This window comes from Heliconius melpomene, chromosome 21 (assembly GCF_056956725.1).
Source record: "Heliconius melpomene rosina isolate 202511_hmr_F chromosome 21, ASM5695672v1, whole genome shotgun sequence".
In the NCBI taxonomy this organism is placed as follows: Eukaryota; Metazoa; Arthropoda; class Insecta; order Lepidoptera; family Nymphalidae; genus Heliconius; species Heliconius melpomene.
The window spans coordinates 6,233,133-6,249,751 of NC_140409.1; the positions used below are offsets into that span (position 1 = coordinate 6,233,133).

Here is a 16,619-nt window from a genome sequence, read left to right on the forward strand (position 1 = left end):
AATAACCACCACCGCCGGCCCCAGTAACCACCACCCAAGAATCGACACCTAAGTAATGGAGAATAATCACAAAATTTAAATTCTAGCTCATCGTATTGTCTTGTAAAAACAAAAAATACGTGTGAAAGAATTATTTTGATACGTCTATTAGTTTTTGAGATATTGTCCTTTAAAGTAAGCGCGCGACGCGAGATTCCGTCGGGCCGTAACCGACTCGGGTGACGTCACAGGTCTTGCAAAACTCGCTCGCTCAGTTTGTGTTCGTTCACTCGCAGTTCGCGCTCTTCTTTAGCTGGCGTTCCACCACAAATTTAGTTTCGTTTAATAAATAATATATAGATATATTTTTAAAATCTTTTTTTTCACAAACATAATGTAATAGCGAGCATTGTATTTTGAGATATTGAAGTTTTGATAGTACTTTGTCAAAAAAACAGTTCTATCTTGCTCGGTTTCATGGCGTGTTGTACCAAAATCTTTAGCTTTGATTATTTTTATTATAGTATCGATACTAGAAGGCTTGAATTTTTTCCAACAACACTTGGCTTGGCTTGAGCGTTACCACAAACTTAATCAGTACTTTAATGGAGAGACTACTCAGAACTTTGATGGGGGCATACAGGAAAAAAAAGAAAAGCTCTGTATTAGATTTACGGCCTTTTTAGTAATTTTTAGATTTGCAGAAGGCCTTTATCTGTGTGCCTCGTCAATGTATTTAGAAAGTATTGTGATCCAAAGGGATCCCTGAGGCCTATATTGAGATTATTAGGTACATGTACGACGATCCCGCTTTGCGATTCGCGATGGTTAGGACTGCTGTTGGCGGCACCAAACCCTTTAGATCACAGTAGGGGATTCACCAATGCTCGGCTCTTAGTTTGTTCTTATTTATTGTAGTGCTGGATACTGTCACGGCTCACATCCAGGACCAGCCTCCATGGCTGAGGGAGCCCGGACTTGAGCACTGTACTTATAGGTCCTGAGCCAGGCGTTAAGTTGGAAAAGTTTCAAGTACCTTGGATCCGTTATGCGCTGCCTGGGCTAAATGGTAGGAGGTTACTGGTGTGGTCTGCGACCGCACAATACTACCCAAGCTCAAGGGGCTGATATATAAGAGCATCATCTGACTGGTTCTTTTATACGGCAACGAATGTTGGCCAGTACTATCTCGGCATGCTGAGGATCTTCACGTCACGGAAATGAAGATGCTGAGGTGAATGGGCGGCGTAACGCGGTCTGACCGCATACGCAACACATTCATTCGAGGTGGTAGTCTTGGGGTCCATGACGTAGCGAATAAGCTCCAAGAGTGTGGCCTAAGATGGTATGGCCACGTTGCGCGCCAGTTAGGAACTGTGTCGGATGCTGGTGCCCTCCTATGTCTATCCTGTCCCTGGAGCTAGACCTCCGAACGCCCAAGGATGCGGTGTTTGGATGTCGTGATGCAGGACATGAATACCAATGGTCGAACCACTCAGGACGTAACAGATCGTGTAAAGTGGAGTAGGTTAAGCAGGAAGGCAGACCCTGGCAACATAGGGCGGGATTAATGCCAAGAGAAAGAAGACTTGGTTGCAGTTGTTGAAGACTCGTCGCTTCGACGATGTAGCCCATTATAAATGTCATGGTATGTTTACAATCCGTATAAACTTATTGGTTCTTTTCATTGCATTCTAAACTGCAATAATATGGTTTAATACGTGCGCGGTGTTCTGCTGTAATCTACATTTGGTAATCTACGCAATTGCATCATGACCATAACTCTCTCTTGCCGATCTACAATAATCACAATAAAAATATTATTTAGATATACATATATAAAAATATTAAAAATCTACATAAAAGAAAATGTACATCTGCTCAACTTACTGCATGTATTTAGTTATATTATTATTATATTATTTTCACTTATAAAACAATCTTACTACTTTGAACTGGAATAAAAGGTTTGGTACTTTTAACGCAAATAGCGTTACCTACAATATGAAACTAGTTAGGTTAGGTTACATTACAGTTTTAAATAAATAATTTCAAATAAAATAACATAAGATATTATTATCTATCCCTACCCCAAATCGACATAATATTACTAGTTAGACAACAAAACTTATCTTCGCATTTTTACTCCTTGCATTTCTGCGGCGATGAAATCACTATTATTCGATAAGTAATCGGCAACCATAAATCCATCTATTACGGCTAGGTTACCCGATTGCCCTTTTTCGAATCCCTCATCCATTTTAATTAATTGGATTAACACTTTAGCACAGGTAAGTATCAAACAAACAAAGTACTGCGCGAGATCTCCTAACTATCATCGGCGACTAGCGAGTTGCAAGACCTGTGACGTCACCGCCGACCGCGGGACTGTTAGCGGCATTTAAAATTTTTGCAAACTTCAAATGCCTGTAAAATCATAACTACTTGGTTTTTTTTAATGAAACAAAAACTAGTGTATTTGTATACGTAAAAACATTACTGTAACGAACTTTGAAGCATTATTTCATACCTATTACCATTCCTCATTATTGATGGAGACACTATAAACTATTTTGTATTAAAATAAAATACAAATAATTTTAGTGTATTTAATGTTGATTTAATATTAAATAAAATAGTTTCACGCTGTGTCTCCCACATCGCAGTGTAGCTCTGGGATGTATTTCTCTTTATTTTGTTTAGATTGACACCGACACAAAATACGTGTACAAAATATAAATACCAGTAATTCCGTTAATTGTTATTTTTATACTTTCTTTTAAAATAATTAAAATAATATTTTCTATTTTATTTTCGAGTAGCAATAGTATGTGAAAATATTTCTATACCTAAGTACTGTAAATTCAGAATATGCAATATAAGAAACATTAAATTACTTTTAATGAAAAATTACTATTCGCAAACTCCAGATTAATGTGAACATATAGAAAATTAGAGGTTTTGGGCGGAGCTGGATCAATACAAAAGCAAGATGCGGATTGGCTGCAGGTGTCCTTTCCCACCGCCTTCCACCCGGATATTGCTGAACAATTTTGACAAGTTCATTTAGTTTACACTTTACAAAACCACTAGCGACATGCTCGCGGCTTCGCACGCTTAAACTATTTAATTATTTACTTAATACACTGAATTAGATACGTTCCTGTTTTAATATATAATGCATATTTGCAAAGCACTTAAAATTTCTAATGTAAGAATTAGTGAATTAAGGTTGCATTTTTGTAGTTCCCATAAGAATATTCAATAGTTTTGAGAAAAAAACAACTTATCTATATTTATAATAAAATCGTAACTTATGTCGTGTCTGTACATAGAAGATATATTAGAAAAATGTTATTTGGGACATTTAATAATGTAATATTACTATTTTACTGCCATATATAATACATAAAAAATAAATTTCATTTAAAAACAGATATACCTGCAGATTTTAGCAGCCGGGTCTTACGCTATTAAGCGTCAGAGGCTGACTGTAAACGCGACGGTTGTGAGTTCTATTCCTATTAGAATTATATTCATAACTAGCGGCCCGCCTGCGGCTTCGCCTGCGTAAACTACGTTATTATTAATTTCTATCTCCACGAGTACCTACGTCCTATAAGTGACGTCCATGTCAAATTTGAGACTTCTAGCATTGGTAGTAACGAAGTTTCATACAAATTTTCAACCCCAAAAACAACCCCTTAGAAGTTGAATATTACAAATTCCCGTCTTAGCGAGCACCTACGTCCTATAAGTAACTCCTATGCAAAATTGGAGATTCCTAGCACATGTAGTTTCTGAGATTTCGTGATAAGTGAGTGACCTTTCGATTTTGTATATATAGATAGATTCCTAGCACAAAGCACGACGATGAGTGATTTCACGGTTTCCACCGAACAAGCAATGTCTCAAAAAGTGGACGGAAAGTGAGATATTAGGCGGAGTATTTTAACATTAGATTCCATTTGACTTTATTATTTTATGCTTTTCGTCTTTTATGTTAGTTCACTTTTTACCGGACCGGAGAGTTAATCTATGTTTGTGTACATGTATGTTTGAATGAAAATAATAGTCACAATTTTTCAACCAATCAAATCTTCACAAGGTCCGCTGTTAAAGTTAGCTAATCAGTAAGTCTTGGAGCTTGTGGCGGTTCGCGGACCCGCGTTATCCCCATAAACACATTCTCTCTTTTGCGTAGCGCGGTCGGCTAAAAAGTAAACGCTAACTGAGCGCCATTTTTAAATATATCTAATTTGATTTCAATTCAATTTATGTTTTCTTTTAAAGGAATATTAGATACAAAAAAGAAAATTTCCAAAGAATTTAAATAAATAAATCCTACAATTTGTAACCTATTGTTTCTTCATAGTTGCCCAGTAGGTATTCTATTAACATCAATACCTAATTAATTTGTCATTGTAATGTTAATAGATATATTAAGCAAGTAATTGATTTAAGAGTCCGTCGTGGCGCAGCGGCACAAGGGTGTGACTGTAACGCGACGGTTGTGGGTTCGATCCCCACTCGAGGAGGTGAAATATTATATATAGAGTAGAAAAATCGCGTGTTCGCACTTTAACGCCTACCCACCAAAAAAAAACATAGTTTAATTTAGACTTATGAGTTAAGTATGTAGTAAGACTAACATTGATATTTGTTTTTAATATACCTACCTACTCCCAGTTACACAATTAGGGTAAATACTTACGGGCAATATGACAAGGCGTTTTGTTTTTGAATAACATTTATTTATTTCTGGTAAACATATTATTTCGCAAACAGAACATGAATAGGACACAAAGACTAACTTTACAAAAGTAAATTACATTAGATTTAATTGCAATAGATCAACTGCAGATTTTCTACTAAATATGTTCTAAATTCTAGCACTAGACACAGCCTACAACAGTCACCTTGATTTTTTTCGCCTAGAGCATAACTGGACTTATAAAAATCTTCTAAGCAGTGTAGTACAAGAAATTATGAAGTTTACACGCAAAACTTATATTATGATAATATAATACTTTAATGCACAAATAAGAAGAAAAAAAATTACACAACAGATTATTAGAAATACGATTAAACAAGTGTGCAATGGGGCCTTATCACTGAAAGCGATTTCTTACGGGCAACCAAAAGAAAAACGGAAGGATTAAATTTAGAAGAAGGTGCAAAAAGTACTATAAAAAAATATATACCAATATATAGTGAATACAAAATAGTTTAATACATACATATACAGGGTGGAATTGTCAGTACCACTTTAAATGAAACAACAGTTTTAACTACTCTATAAAAGCCTAATATAATTCAGAAAAAAAAAATTCCCAAAAAGTTATTTTTTCAAACAAAATAAATAATAAAATTATCGTTTTAAAATAAAACGCTATGTGTAAAGTATAACATAGGCACGCACACACTTACCTGTCAAAGCGGCAACGTCGTACACTTATGTGTGCGTCCCCCGAAATACAGGTATGGATAAAAATCGTAAAATGAAAAAAAAATCCTACGTCCAAACTGTTGTAGTACCTTGATTATTTTTTTTAATTCTGGGTTTGAAATATTTTACCCTATATGCAGTTTCAGTAAAAGGAGCGCTGCCTCTTCCATCTGTATACAAACATACATACATACATAGCTACATATATACATACATACAAGCATACAACTATTAAAAATAAATACATATACATTTATAATATTGCCCTTTTATGAATTAGGTTGAAGATAGTAAAGTTTAAGACGTCGTTTAAAAATCCCAATTGACTGGGACCGTCTAACTTCCAGTGGCAGCTATGGAATAAGCTGTCCATAGCTTTACTGTTTTAACAGTAAAATAGTCACTATAGCATTTCGTGCGGCATCGAGGAATTTCGAGGATATGGTTATGGTGGGAATGGAGGTTTTGGCAATGAAGGGTGTCTGACCCTAGGAACTTAAAACGTTCCTTGAGGTAGGATGGTGCAACAGGATTGAAAAGGATACCATAAAAGGAGAGAGGGCACACAAGTGACGCCTATATACTATTGACAATCATTTCAGTTGAATACGATACTGGGACACAGGTCATTTTTCCTTAATTCAAAAATAAATCTAATTATAAGATATTGCAGATGCTCAAGTTTATTAAATGTTCAAATCTTATATAATAATAATATAAGATGAAATATTTTAAGTTCTAAAAATATATCAGATTAAATACTTAAATACTATTAAAAAAAATTGGATAGAATATAATTTAAATAGGTATTTAATAAAAAAATCAAAAGTACATGATATACTCGTATAATTATGATTCTCAAATATAACAATTACCCTTAACATAACCAGCCAACAGTTTTTTAAAAATCGAATATATACTGGGCAAATACAAGTTGGCAGAGTGATACATAACCTTTAAAACGTAAATAAAAATCAAACTGAATACAATAGTAACAAGCCTTGAGTTTAAAATAATTAACAAATGATTAAACTAACATGAAAGATAAAACATAATATAGGTAACTGACAGTCATATTATTATTATCCAAATGAGTTGTATAAAAGCAAAAGCAGCAACATCCATTTTTTTTTAATTAACTATAAATGTAATCTGTTAGTGTAGCTGCAAGACATATTACACTTATAGTTACATTTTAAGAAATATAATCATTTTCTTCTATTTTCAATCTTAATCATAATAGAACTCTTATAAAATAAACAAATCTTAACTGTATTAATTATTCAGAAGGTTTACTGCTTTATCATGTTGTATTCTTATAATTCACTATCATTAAATATTTTAAGTACTTTCTGTCATATAGGAAGTAATTATTTTACTGTTGATTGTAAACCATTGTCTGTACTATTCTGTCTTATTTTTTTAATTTTTCTAGCATGGCTTTTTCGTTTGAATACCATTTGAGTTTTTTAGCAGTATACCTCCAGTTATTTCCAGTTATATCTACAAACCGACAACATTCTTATTCACATATGTTGGGACAGTCGCAAATGCACTTTCGCCTAAGCAATTTTTATAATTTACAATAAAATAACAAGATAGCCTCAACCCTATAATTACACTGTCCACAACTCTTAGCTTTCTTCACAAAAATCACTTGTTCATTATTATCAGTAGGTTTATTGCGATGGTGACAGCATCTTGATTCCTTTTATAAGAGCAGGTTTATATACAAATGGCCACGGCAAGAAAAGTATGAAACCAGAAAAATATAAGCTGGTGTAAAGTTGCCACCATTTACTGAAAACTTTTAGATCAAAAGGAATCAAGCTCCATCCCATGAATACAATTGTATAAATTTTAAGAGCCACATACAGCAATGACTTAGCGGGAGAGGCCCACAGTTTATTGTACATTTCCGTTTTACTGATAATGCTTTCAAATTCTTTCTCCATATAAATAATAATGAACTCATTGAAAAATGTCATATAGTAACCAGATCGAGTTCCATGCCAGAGAGCAAGGAATAGTAGTGTGAAGAACTGACTAAGATTCCTATTGCCAAGGAACTTGAGTCTCTTGTAGACATACTCAGCTGCAAAGTAGTTAGTGTTGCAGTTGAAGCTGTCTATGTAGTGTTGGAACTTGGTGGCGCCTTCGAATCTCATCAGTTTGATGTTATTGCAAGCATCCCATTTGGATACTTCACCTGTTTCAGTCTTCTCCTTGCCATTGTAAGACAGCCCAAAACGAATACATGATGCTGAAAGACAACACACATGTGTATACACATACATTGATATCTCACAAATTCTATAAAATATAGATTTTTAAGTATATCAGAGCAACATTGGTTGTTTACAGAAAAATAAAGCTATATTATTGTAATGAACTTGTTTCTGTTTTTAAATATGTATATTGTTATGTTATATAAAAAATACAAGAAAAAAGATACCTTCTGTGAGAAGCCAACAAGATATATATTTGTAAAGAGCAAAGTGAGCCCACAATCCACTGTAGAAGTGACGGTAAATAATTGATGTTTCAGAAAAATCTTCAGAAAGCATATACTTCATATCAAACACAGAAACTAAAAAAAAAAACAATACAAGTAAATTATAAATACAAATAATATACATATACAGTTATATAAAAACAGTGGTGCAGGAACACAAGCTTGTGAATGTAAACGCGACAAGTTGAGGGTTTGATTCCCACTCGATGAAATCTGGTGTTGAGCACAAAGCGCAGCTTGCAATTCCCCCATGCAACATGCAATACCTCGCGAAGTATCTTAATACTAGGCGCCTTCTGCCTATCCTGTAACGGCTTACATACAGTGTGGAGCTGAGAAAAAAATATGGTTGCCTGATTAAATTATCTAAAATTATTTTTCACAATTGTTTTTATCACTTATGAATAATCTTAAGTTTTAATTAAATTTAATCTATTATGAGATATACATGTTTAAATATTTAATGCCAGAATACTTACTTCCAACTTGAAAAGCCACTAGATATGCTAAGCCTTGGAGTAATCTTTTCATTGCTTGATCTTCTAATATATGAGCTTCTGTATCAACTGGGAATTTATCGGATATAAAATCAAGGTATCGTCTAAAGGAAAAAATAGGACCCACAAGGAAACAGGCCGGAAAATAGATGAAACCAATAAGATCCAAGAAATCTGGTGTAAATTGTAAAGCAGTCAATTTGTTGTTGTCTGATATATTTTTTTCTTTCAACATTTTTTGGCCATCCCATAAATCAAAGGATAGTGCTATTAATTTAAGAGTTAATACACAGTGTGGCATTGTCCAAGTAATATCATAATCTTCAGACTCTGTTTTAGCATACCCTATCAGAAGGTATGACAAATTGAATATAAAAGTTACAATAGCATTATTCTTGCCTGGTCCTAATAATTTAGTTGTCATGTAAATTACCAAAGCAGGTAAAAGATTGTGATAAAAGGAGAAACCAAAGTTATATAAGCTTATGTCCAATCCAGTTACTATAAAGAAAACACTTCTATATTTATTATATTTTTTAACATACTTATTATAAATAATACCCAGAGGATATCCTAATAATATGGAGATAAGTAATTTTAGTGCCGGCTCAGTTGTGCCAATAAGATTGGCTACTATTGGCACAGGACTGAGTCCTATATAGCCCAAGAGAGCCAAAAAAAGGCCAATCATGTTGATACCTGTTAAGCAAAAAAAATATTTATTTAAAAATATGATTGCCACATTATAATAAAAAATTCAAGACTTAAACCATTATGACTGGAATTATTTTCAGTGTTCAGAATTTATAATGTTTTTAAAAAATTGTAATTAGTTTTCTAGACATTCTAAGCCATTTTTGATTATTTAAAGAGGATTTGAATTTTTAGTTTAAGAAAAAACAGTGGTTGACTTGTGGCCGTGCTAAGTCTTACGTACATTTGAATTATCATTAGTAAATTTTTATTTTTATTACTGATAAAATTATTAATATTTGAAAAAGTATGTGAGTTAAATTATTGATATTTATTTAACAAATTTATTTTGATGATGAAGGACATGTTTAGTTTACTCTTTTCATCAGGGTATAAACAGCACCGCTAGGTTATAATGGATTATAGTCATACTGATATACCACTGATACTGATTATATATTTCACTAATATATTTCTAATGCAAATAATATTAATATTCAAATATACTAAGTTGAACTGAGGCTAGGCAGTAGATAGGTATTGCAGTTTATATTATTTGCTAACTTAGTTGAACTTAATAAATAAGAAAAGTTTACATATAATTATGAATAATATTGGCATGTAATTTGGTGGGAAAGTGCATATGTAATTACTTAATCAACAATATTATATTTCACAAAATCATTAAGTTAAATTAACAATAGATTAAGCTTAATAAAAGCTTGTGTTTCATATACATACCTGTGTAATTACAAGATCAGCTTTTCTTCGAGAAAAAATACAAATATAATAATAATATTCGGACTTCGGTAATAAAATAATAGACAAATGTAGTCTTTGTAACGTAGAGGGCACAACCACAGAACACATTTACTCAGGCACAACAGGCTCTACAATCCTAGTACAACGAAATAGGGATGCCCGATGATAATCGATGTTAGCAGACAAAATATCGATGTTTTAACATCGATATTGCATTAAATAAAACATCGTAACATCGATGTCAGTAGGAACACATTATCGAAATTTGGTCGCGTACACGTCATAATACTACGAGTGTTCACGTGTTTATTTTAATATAAAAAGAAATATCATAAGCAAAAAAAATTACTACTTTTAATCTTATAAACTTTTATATATCCTATATATTTTTCATTTTATATTACTATTTCTCTGTATTTTTTTTATCTGGCCTTCGTCTTTTTCAAAATCTGAGTTGACAACTTGGCAACTCTGGCGTTTCACTTTGTAGGTCGTAAACCGTACTTCGTTGTTCATTCTCGAGTTTCGACTTCCTAGTTCATAGTTGCTATTTGCTAATTGTTTATGAGTGAAGTGTGTGTCGTTTCATCTTGTCTGTCTGTCTGTCTGTATGTATGGTCACGCTAATCTCTGAAAGTACTACACCGATTTACGTAAAACTCACACACCTGTGTGAGTGACTCACCAATTTCTTTGTTTTAACCCAGCTTAGCATTTAAAATTTGTTTCATCAAAATCGGTTCATTAAATAAAAAGTTATAGTAATTTGAATGAACTCAAGGCATGAGTTTGCCTGCAAGTATATAGCAATCCATATCTATACTTATACTACCGATTTTCAAAACAAGGAGGAGGTTTGCAGTTAATTATTTTCGATTCGATATTAGATTCATTTGTTCGATTAATTATTTTAGAATCGATTTCAATATTGGATTTTTCGATTAGATTTTTGTAATATGCAATCATTAAAGTTATTTTACAAAGAATATTATAAACACAAATCAATAATTTAACATTTAAGGCTGTTTGTGAACGAGTAAATCAAATTATTCATTGACATCAAAAATTCAACACATTTGATTGTCATCACTTCTGTTTATTAAATGAATAATATGAATAATCATGTAGTTCAATCATCATCAGTCAAATCATCAGGGGAGGCGCTAGTTTCTTAATAAACGTTGACTTTCGTTGATATGTAAAAGACATATAACAATTTTTATGTAGCACACATATAAATTAAATCAGCTTTTGTTTATATAGTCGATTATCCATCTTTGGGTAGCGGTTAATATAACTTGTATTGCCACTGCAGACTATGTAATAATTGGAAACACGTGTATCAACTTCAACAATCAAGATACATTTTGAATTTTTAGCAGTTCCTATATATAATCTGCCGATCAAATGCAATGAGACATCAAATATCACTTTATTTTGTCACTTTAAATATATTATTATTTATCTGTGAAATGTGAATGCATTGGTAAACGAAGTACGAAGCGAGGCGAATAATTGAGAGAGAAAAGGTACCTAGTTATTATATATTTACTTATCAATTATATAAATATTTAACTACTATCTCAAATAATATGTTTTTATAAAGAAAATCTTTATAGATAATGGAAAAAAATATTAAGATAAAACTTTATACTCCACTATCTTTATGTTCTCAAACTCATATTCTATACTACATATACAGAAATATTGTTATAAAATAATGAAACTTTGTTAAGGGAGAGATATATCAGTAGCATTTGCTATTCAGATCTTACTTTGCCAATATAATTAATTCCTATAGTACTTTGCGAAATCATTTTGAATTAACTTTTCAGCGTGTGTGAGGTTCACACGGCGAAAATGGAGTCGGCCGGTGATTGGTGTTTAATTGAAAGTGATCCTGGTGTATTTACACAATTAATCAAGAAATTTGGTAACAAATTAAAATTTTTCTTTTACACTTAAATTATTTTTATAGTTTACTAAAAATTAAATTCATTTGGAAATCTAAATCACTTATAAATATTAGTATAGCAGTATCTTAACTTTTAAAGGTGTAAATGGTGTTCAAGTTGAAGAGCTGTGGTCTATTAATGAAGAAGGAGTGTTCGATAATTTGAGGTATTGCCATGTATACAAAATACAACAGATGTGAAATGAATAAGCAACTACTCTTTTAAAGAATAGAAGCGCAACTTTATTTATTTAATTAATAAGTCGATTTTTTGTTTATTTATTAATAAAGTTGTAATATAATAAAATTTTGCTTCTAGTTACTTAAGTTATTCTCATTGCATTAACATTTACAGACCTGTACATGGCTTAATATTTTTATTCAAATATCAACAACATGATGAACCAGTTCAACCTGTTGTAAAAGATAAACAGCGACTTGAAAAAATTTTCTTTGCAAAACAGGTAATGTATTTTAATTAACTTACAACACTTAATATTTCTATGTTTGAATGATATGTTCAACTGCATATAGCAGAATAGCTTGAGTGGACTTAGTGTTAAATAACTCTGTTCCCTTTTTTTGCTGTTCAATTTAAGCAATGGGACCTATAGGCTACAACTGGTATGTTTACAACCAGACATTGTCCCACCATGAATGGCTTTCAATGAACAATTTTCTCTATTTTTTCAGGTCATTAATAATGCATGTGCAACACAAGCAGTAATTAGTTTACTGTTGAATTGTAACCATCCAGATGTAGATTTAGGTCCAGAGTTAACAAAATTAAAAGAATTTAGTATGTTATTTGATCCTAAAATGCGAGGCTTAACCCTTAGCAATTCTCAGACGATACGATCTGCGCATAATTCAATGTCACAACAAACGCTTTTTGAATTTGACAACAAGGCTCCAAGTAATGTAAGTCGCTTTATTTTTTACAAGCAAAATGCAGCTTCACAATATGTTCCTTATTCTTTTGTCCCTTGCAGAGCAGGGTAGGTAGAGCAAATTCAGTGTTAAGACACTCCCCTCCCCACTCACTGCACAAATTTTGAAGCATTGTGTGTCGAGTGGTGTAACTTATTCTAACTCTGATTCTGGACTATGTGATTATGGAGATGGCTTTTTAATACAATTATAAACCCGAATGGGTATTGAGCCCACAACTAATGCCTTTCAGTCAGATGATGTTCTTTACTTTTTAAATTTTTTATAATTATAAAATGAGATCTAAAAATAGGATTTTTATATAATTTATTTAATTTAAGGACGAAGATGCATATCATTTCATTGGCTATATGCCAATAGACGGGCGACTATATGAACTTGATGGGCTACGAGATGGACCAATTGATCATGGTGCTGTGGCCCAGAATCAAGATTGGCTTGATGTCATTCGTCCTATTATTTTAAAGCGAATAAATGAGTAAGATTATTTTTAACACGGTATCCCTTAAATAACAAGGTAGACCTCTAAAGAACCTAAGGGAAAGGTAAACCCCATTTACCTCTTAATATCCCCTCTTGATTAACCTTGAGGTACAGTCAAACAATGTGTTTGTTGTATTCATTACCTAGTTTTTGCTCTTTATTCTTCTTTTATTTACTTATATCTTTAATTACATTCATCTTCTAAACATTGTTTCTTTAAATAACCTTATTGTTGAAATAATTAATTTGTTGGGTAAAACATACATACAAATTATTTACTATTTTATTTTATAAAGGTATAAGGATGGTGAAATTCACTTCAATCTTATGGCACTTGTATCTGATAGAAAAATGATTTACGAGCGACAAATCCAAGAATTAATAAATGAAACAAGAATGCTGGGCATGGAGACTGATGACTCTGACGCTGAAATCCGCCGACTCAGGATGCTGATAGATTTAGAAGAGAGCAAGATGGCCAAATATCGTAGGGAAATGGCACGAAGGAGACACAACTACTTGCCGTTCATCATTACTCTGCTAAAGATACTTGCAGAGGAGAAGAAGCTTCTCCCACTGTATGAGAAGGCCAAGGAGCGCGCTCTCAAGAAGACGTCCAAAAAACAAAAAGTATAGCATAAAGCCTCGGGTGGGCGCCGGTCCGACTGCCCGCGCCCCCCGCGCACGAAGCGAGCGCCCCGCCCGGCACCCGCTGCCGCCGCCGCCCCCGCCTCCCCCGTCGCTCCCATCTCCCCCGTCGCCACCAACCCCCCTACCGCCAACGACATCCCGCGCCCGCGCCCACGCCGCGCCCGCCGCGTGTCACAGTCGAGCCCGTCGCGCGTGTTGCCGGCCTCTGAGCACCTGCAGTACTCGCTGGCCGACCTGGACTCCATCTTCACGGAACCGCCCGCCGACCTGGACATGCTAGCGCCCGACGACTTCCTCAAGGACGTGATTCTCGAGCCGGGTCTGGACCCCGACCCCGGCCCTCTGCACGTGCACGACATGTTCGATCCCGACGACGCGCCGCGCGACGACTTCATAGACCCCGACGAGTTCCTCATTCACAATTACTTGCGCAATCCCAACGCTGCTGATGATGAGCAACAGGAAAATACACATTAAACAGCAGCAATTAATTAACAGTGTTACCTAATATAGCCCAACCTTTTTTAGGCCACGCCCCACCTTAACACAACAAAAAATTTTATGCCCCCATACATAATTTGGGTAAATCTTTAAAAATTGTTTTGTTAAGAAATATAAATGATAAGTTTTGGGAAGAAATCACTATGAAATTGTTGTGTGTGAACTCAAATTTCAAATATACCTTCGAATATTGACGAGTTTTTTTCTTGTTTGTTCCACTCATTTTATTATGGGCTAAAAAATCGATTATGCAAAGAAACTGTCGTGTACCCACATTTTAATAATTTTAAACCTTATGTACTATTAAATTACTGATCATAATACAATATTTTATTAATTGAAAGAGATGTCATCAGATTTGAAGTTTTTTTTATAATATTTCGGCTTCACGCTGTATCCCGCACATAGCCGGGTGGCAGAGGACACTTACTGCTAAGACACTCCGTTCCCCACTTTCTGCCGAATTCCCAGAGGCATTGCGGAGTAGCAGAACTCAACGCTGCGCTTTGCGTCGACACCAGAGCGAAGAAATGAAAATATCGAACCTACAACCAGTCGGTTTTACATTCACACATTGTACCCCTGCGCCACGACTGACTTATTTGATTTTGTAGAATGATCTGAAAACATGTAATAACATTTTCATAGTTCAATAATATTTTTATAAATACTTGTATAAGAAAATGCTACAGAGTTGTTGATAGAGTAAGCCACTGGCAATGCTGGAATCATACCAACTCATTTTAAGCTGTAGCTTTTGTACATATAGACATGATAGTTTGAGAATTTTCGGTATTAAAAATATAATGTAGGTAAATTTCTCTGGTTTTGTTAATGCTTGTGCTAGTTTTTCAAGGTCTTCTGCAAATGGGCTCCTGTTTATTTCTTCTTGGCCTTACCGCAACAGTTTATCGTCGATTTTTTCTAACTACCTGTAAACGTAGTTTAATAGTATTAGCTTTTCATGTAGGACGCTCACGCCGGTGACAAGGTGTCTAGGGGGCTCGGAAGCTTTAAAATGTCTTTAACAGCAGAAAGCAATACAATGTGTGTAAATTATGTTATAATTGATGATCCTGGTTATGTACTTTTTATGGTATGTATCAGGGATGGCGAACCATACGTGCCACAGTCACAAAAAAATCTTTTTAAAATAGGTGCTGGTGCTGCCATAAAAAAAATTCATTGGAAATGTTGCCGAGGCGAAACCATATGTGAGTATAACAAAATTAACAAGTAAAAGCAATTCTTTTTTATACAATTTTTTATTAATCAATGTCCAAAAAAGGCAATATGCTAGGAGCTATATTCACATTAAAAACAATTGTTTTTAATATGATTTTTTGCTGTACACAAATGATAAAGATTTCATATCTGGTTCATATTTATCTAAAAATTTAAAAAAAGGATTTTAAAAGTTATAGGGGAAAAGTTAATATTTTCAGTTAGGTAACTTAAAGTGTAAATTAATAATAATTTTCAAATCATTTTTATTATATAAGATATCTTATAAACTACCATTTTGTTTTTGTGCCAGGGTTATACAACCAAGTTTGATTCAAATCCATCCAGATATTAGCGGGCACAGACAATTTTTTTTGTGGATTTGGGCTCTCTTACTGTTCCTAAGCCCCCCTCAATTATTATTTTGTAAATATATTCAATGTACAGACTCATCATTTTTACTTCTTTATGATATATAGAGAAGAGAAGAGATTGGATAGTAATTAGTATAAGGTTACCTATAACGATATTCAATACATTATTCTTCATCCAGTCCAAGATTTATACTGTTTTGACGTTGTCCTGTGGGACAATAAATATTTTTCATTAGGGATGGCGCTGAGCGGTGGTTGTTAGCGAGAGCCTTTGTCTAAGATTACATTGGTAAGACGCATCAAAGTCAATTTCCGCGGCGAGCTACATTTATTATTCAGTATATTTTTGCTATGACAAAAAAATGTTCGGACTCAGGCGGCTTGAACTATACGAATATTTATAAAATATATGTGAATTGTAATAAGCCTTGAAACACGTGTTCAATTAAATATTTTTAAGAGTCGATATTTAGTCAAATTTTATAAAAATCAGTGCCGATTTAAAGGTTTTTCTCTATACAAACTTTCAACCTTAATTCACCCCTTAAAATTTTTTCAAAACCCCTTCTTAGTCAGTGGGAACATG

The 16,619-nt window shown here is 33.6% G+C and overlaps 2 protein-coding genes across 2 annotated transcripts; one reads left to right on the forward strand and one right to left on the reverse strand.

Annotated features, from left to right (window-relative positions):
- Nucleotides 1-6,257: 6,257 nt before the first annotated feature.
- Nucleotides 6,258-10,030, reverse strand: nes (lysophosphatidylcholine acyltransferase 3 protein nessy). Its single transcript, XM_085205502.1, has 4 exons — nt 9,875-10,030; nt 8,423-9,139; nt 7,884-8,018; nt 6,258-7,691 (listed from the first exon to the last, which is right to left on the reverse strand). The coding sequence occupies exons 2-4, from the start codon at nt 9,129-9,131 to the stop codon at nt 7,108-7,110; spliced, it is 1,428 nt and encodes a 475-aa protein (XP_085061628.1). The 5' UTR covers nt 9,132-9,139; nt 9,875-10,030; the 3' UTR covers nt 6,258-7,107.
- A 1,237-nt stretch (nt 10,031-11,267) lies between these two features.
- On the forward strand, nt 11,268-13,919 carry Uch-L5 (ubiquitin carboxy-terminal hydrolase L5). The gene is made up of 7 exons (XM_085205503.1): nt 11,268-11,424; nt 11,731-11,828; nt 11,950-12,016; nt 12,205-12,313; nt 12,543-12,770; nt 13,121-13,278; nt 13,580-13,919. The coding sequence occupies exons 2-7, from the start codon at nt 11,756-11,758 to the stop codon at nt 13,917-13,919; spliced, it is 975 nt and encodes a 324-aa protein (XP_085061629.1). The 5' UTR covers nt 11,268-11,424; nt 11,731-11,755.
- The last annotated feature ends 2,700 nt before the right edge of the window (nt 13,920-16,619 follow it).

What these genes read in the sequence shown, in the direction of transcription:
- nes (XM_085205502.1), bottom strand. Translation starts at nt 9,131, where the DNA reads ATGATTGGCCTTTTTTTGGCTCTCTTGGGCTATATAGGACTCAGTCCT. An exon ending in AGTGGCTTTTCAAGTTGGAA is followed by an intron (nt 8,019 to 8,422) that starts GTAAGTATTCTG and finishes TTTTTTTTTTAG; the next exon opens with TTTCTGTGTTTGATATGAAG. An exon ending in TTGTTGGCTTCTCACAGAAG is followed by an intron (nt 7,692 to 7,883) that starts GTATCTTTTTTC and finishes GTTGTCTTTCAG; the next exon opens with CATCATGTATTCGTTTTGGG.
- Uch-L5 (XM_085205503.1), top strand. Translation starts at nt 11,756, where the DNA reads ATGGAGTCGGCCGGTGATTGGTGTTTAATTGAAAGTGATCCTGGTGTA. An exon ending in AAATTTTCTTTGCAAAACAG is followed by an intron (nt 12,314 to 12,542) that starts GTAATGTATTTT and finishes CTATTTTTTCAG; the next exon opens with GTCATTAATAATGCATGTGC. An exon ending in ACAACAAGGCTCCAAGTAAT is followed by an intron (nt 12,771 to 13,120) that starts GTAAGTCGCTTT and finishes ATTTAATTTAAG; the next exon opens with GACGAAGATGCATATCATTT.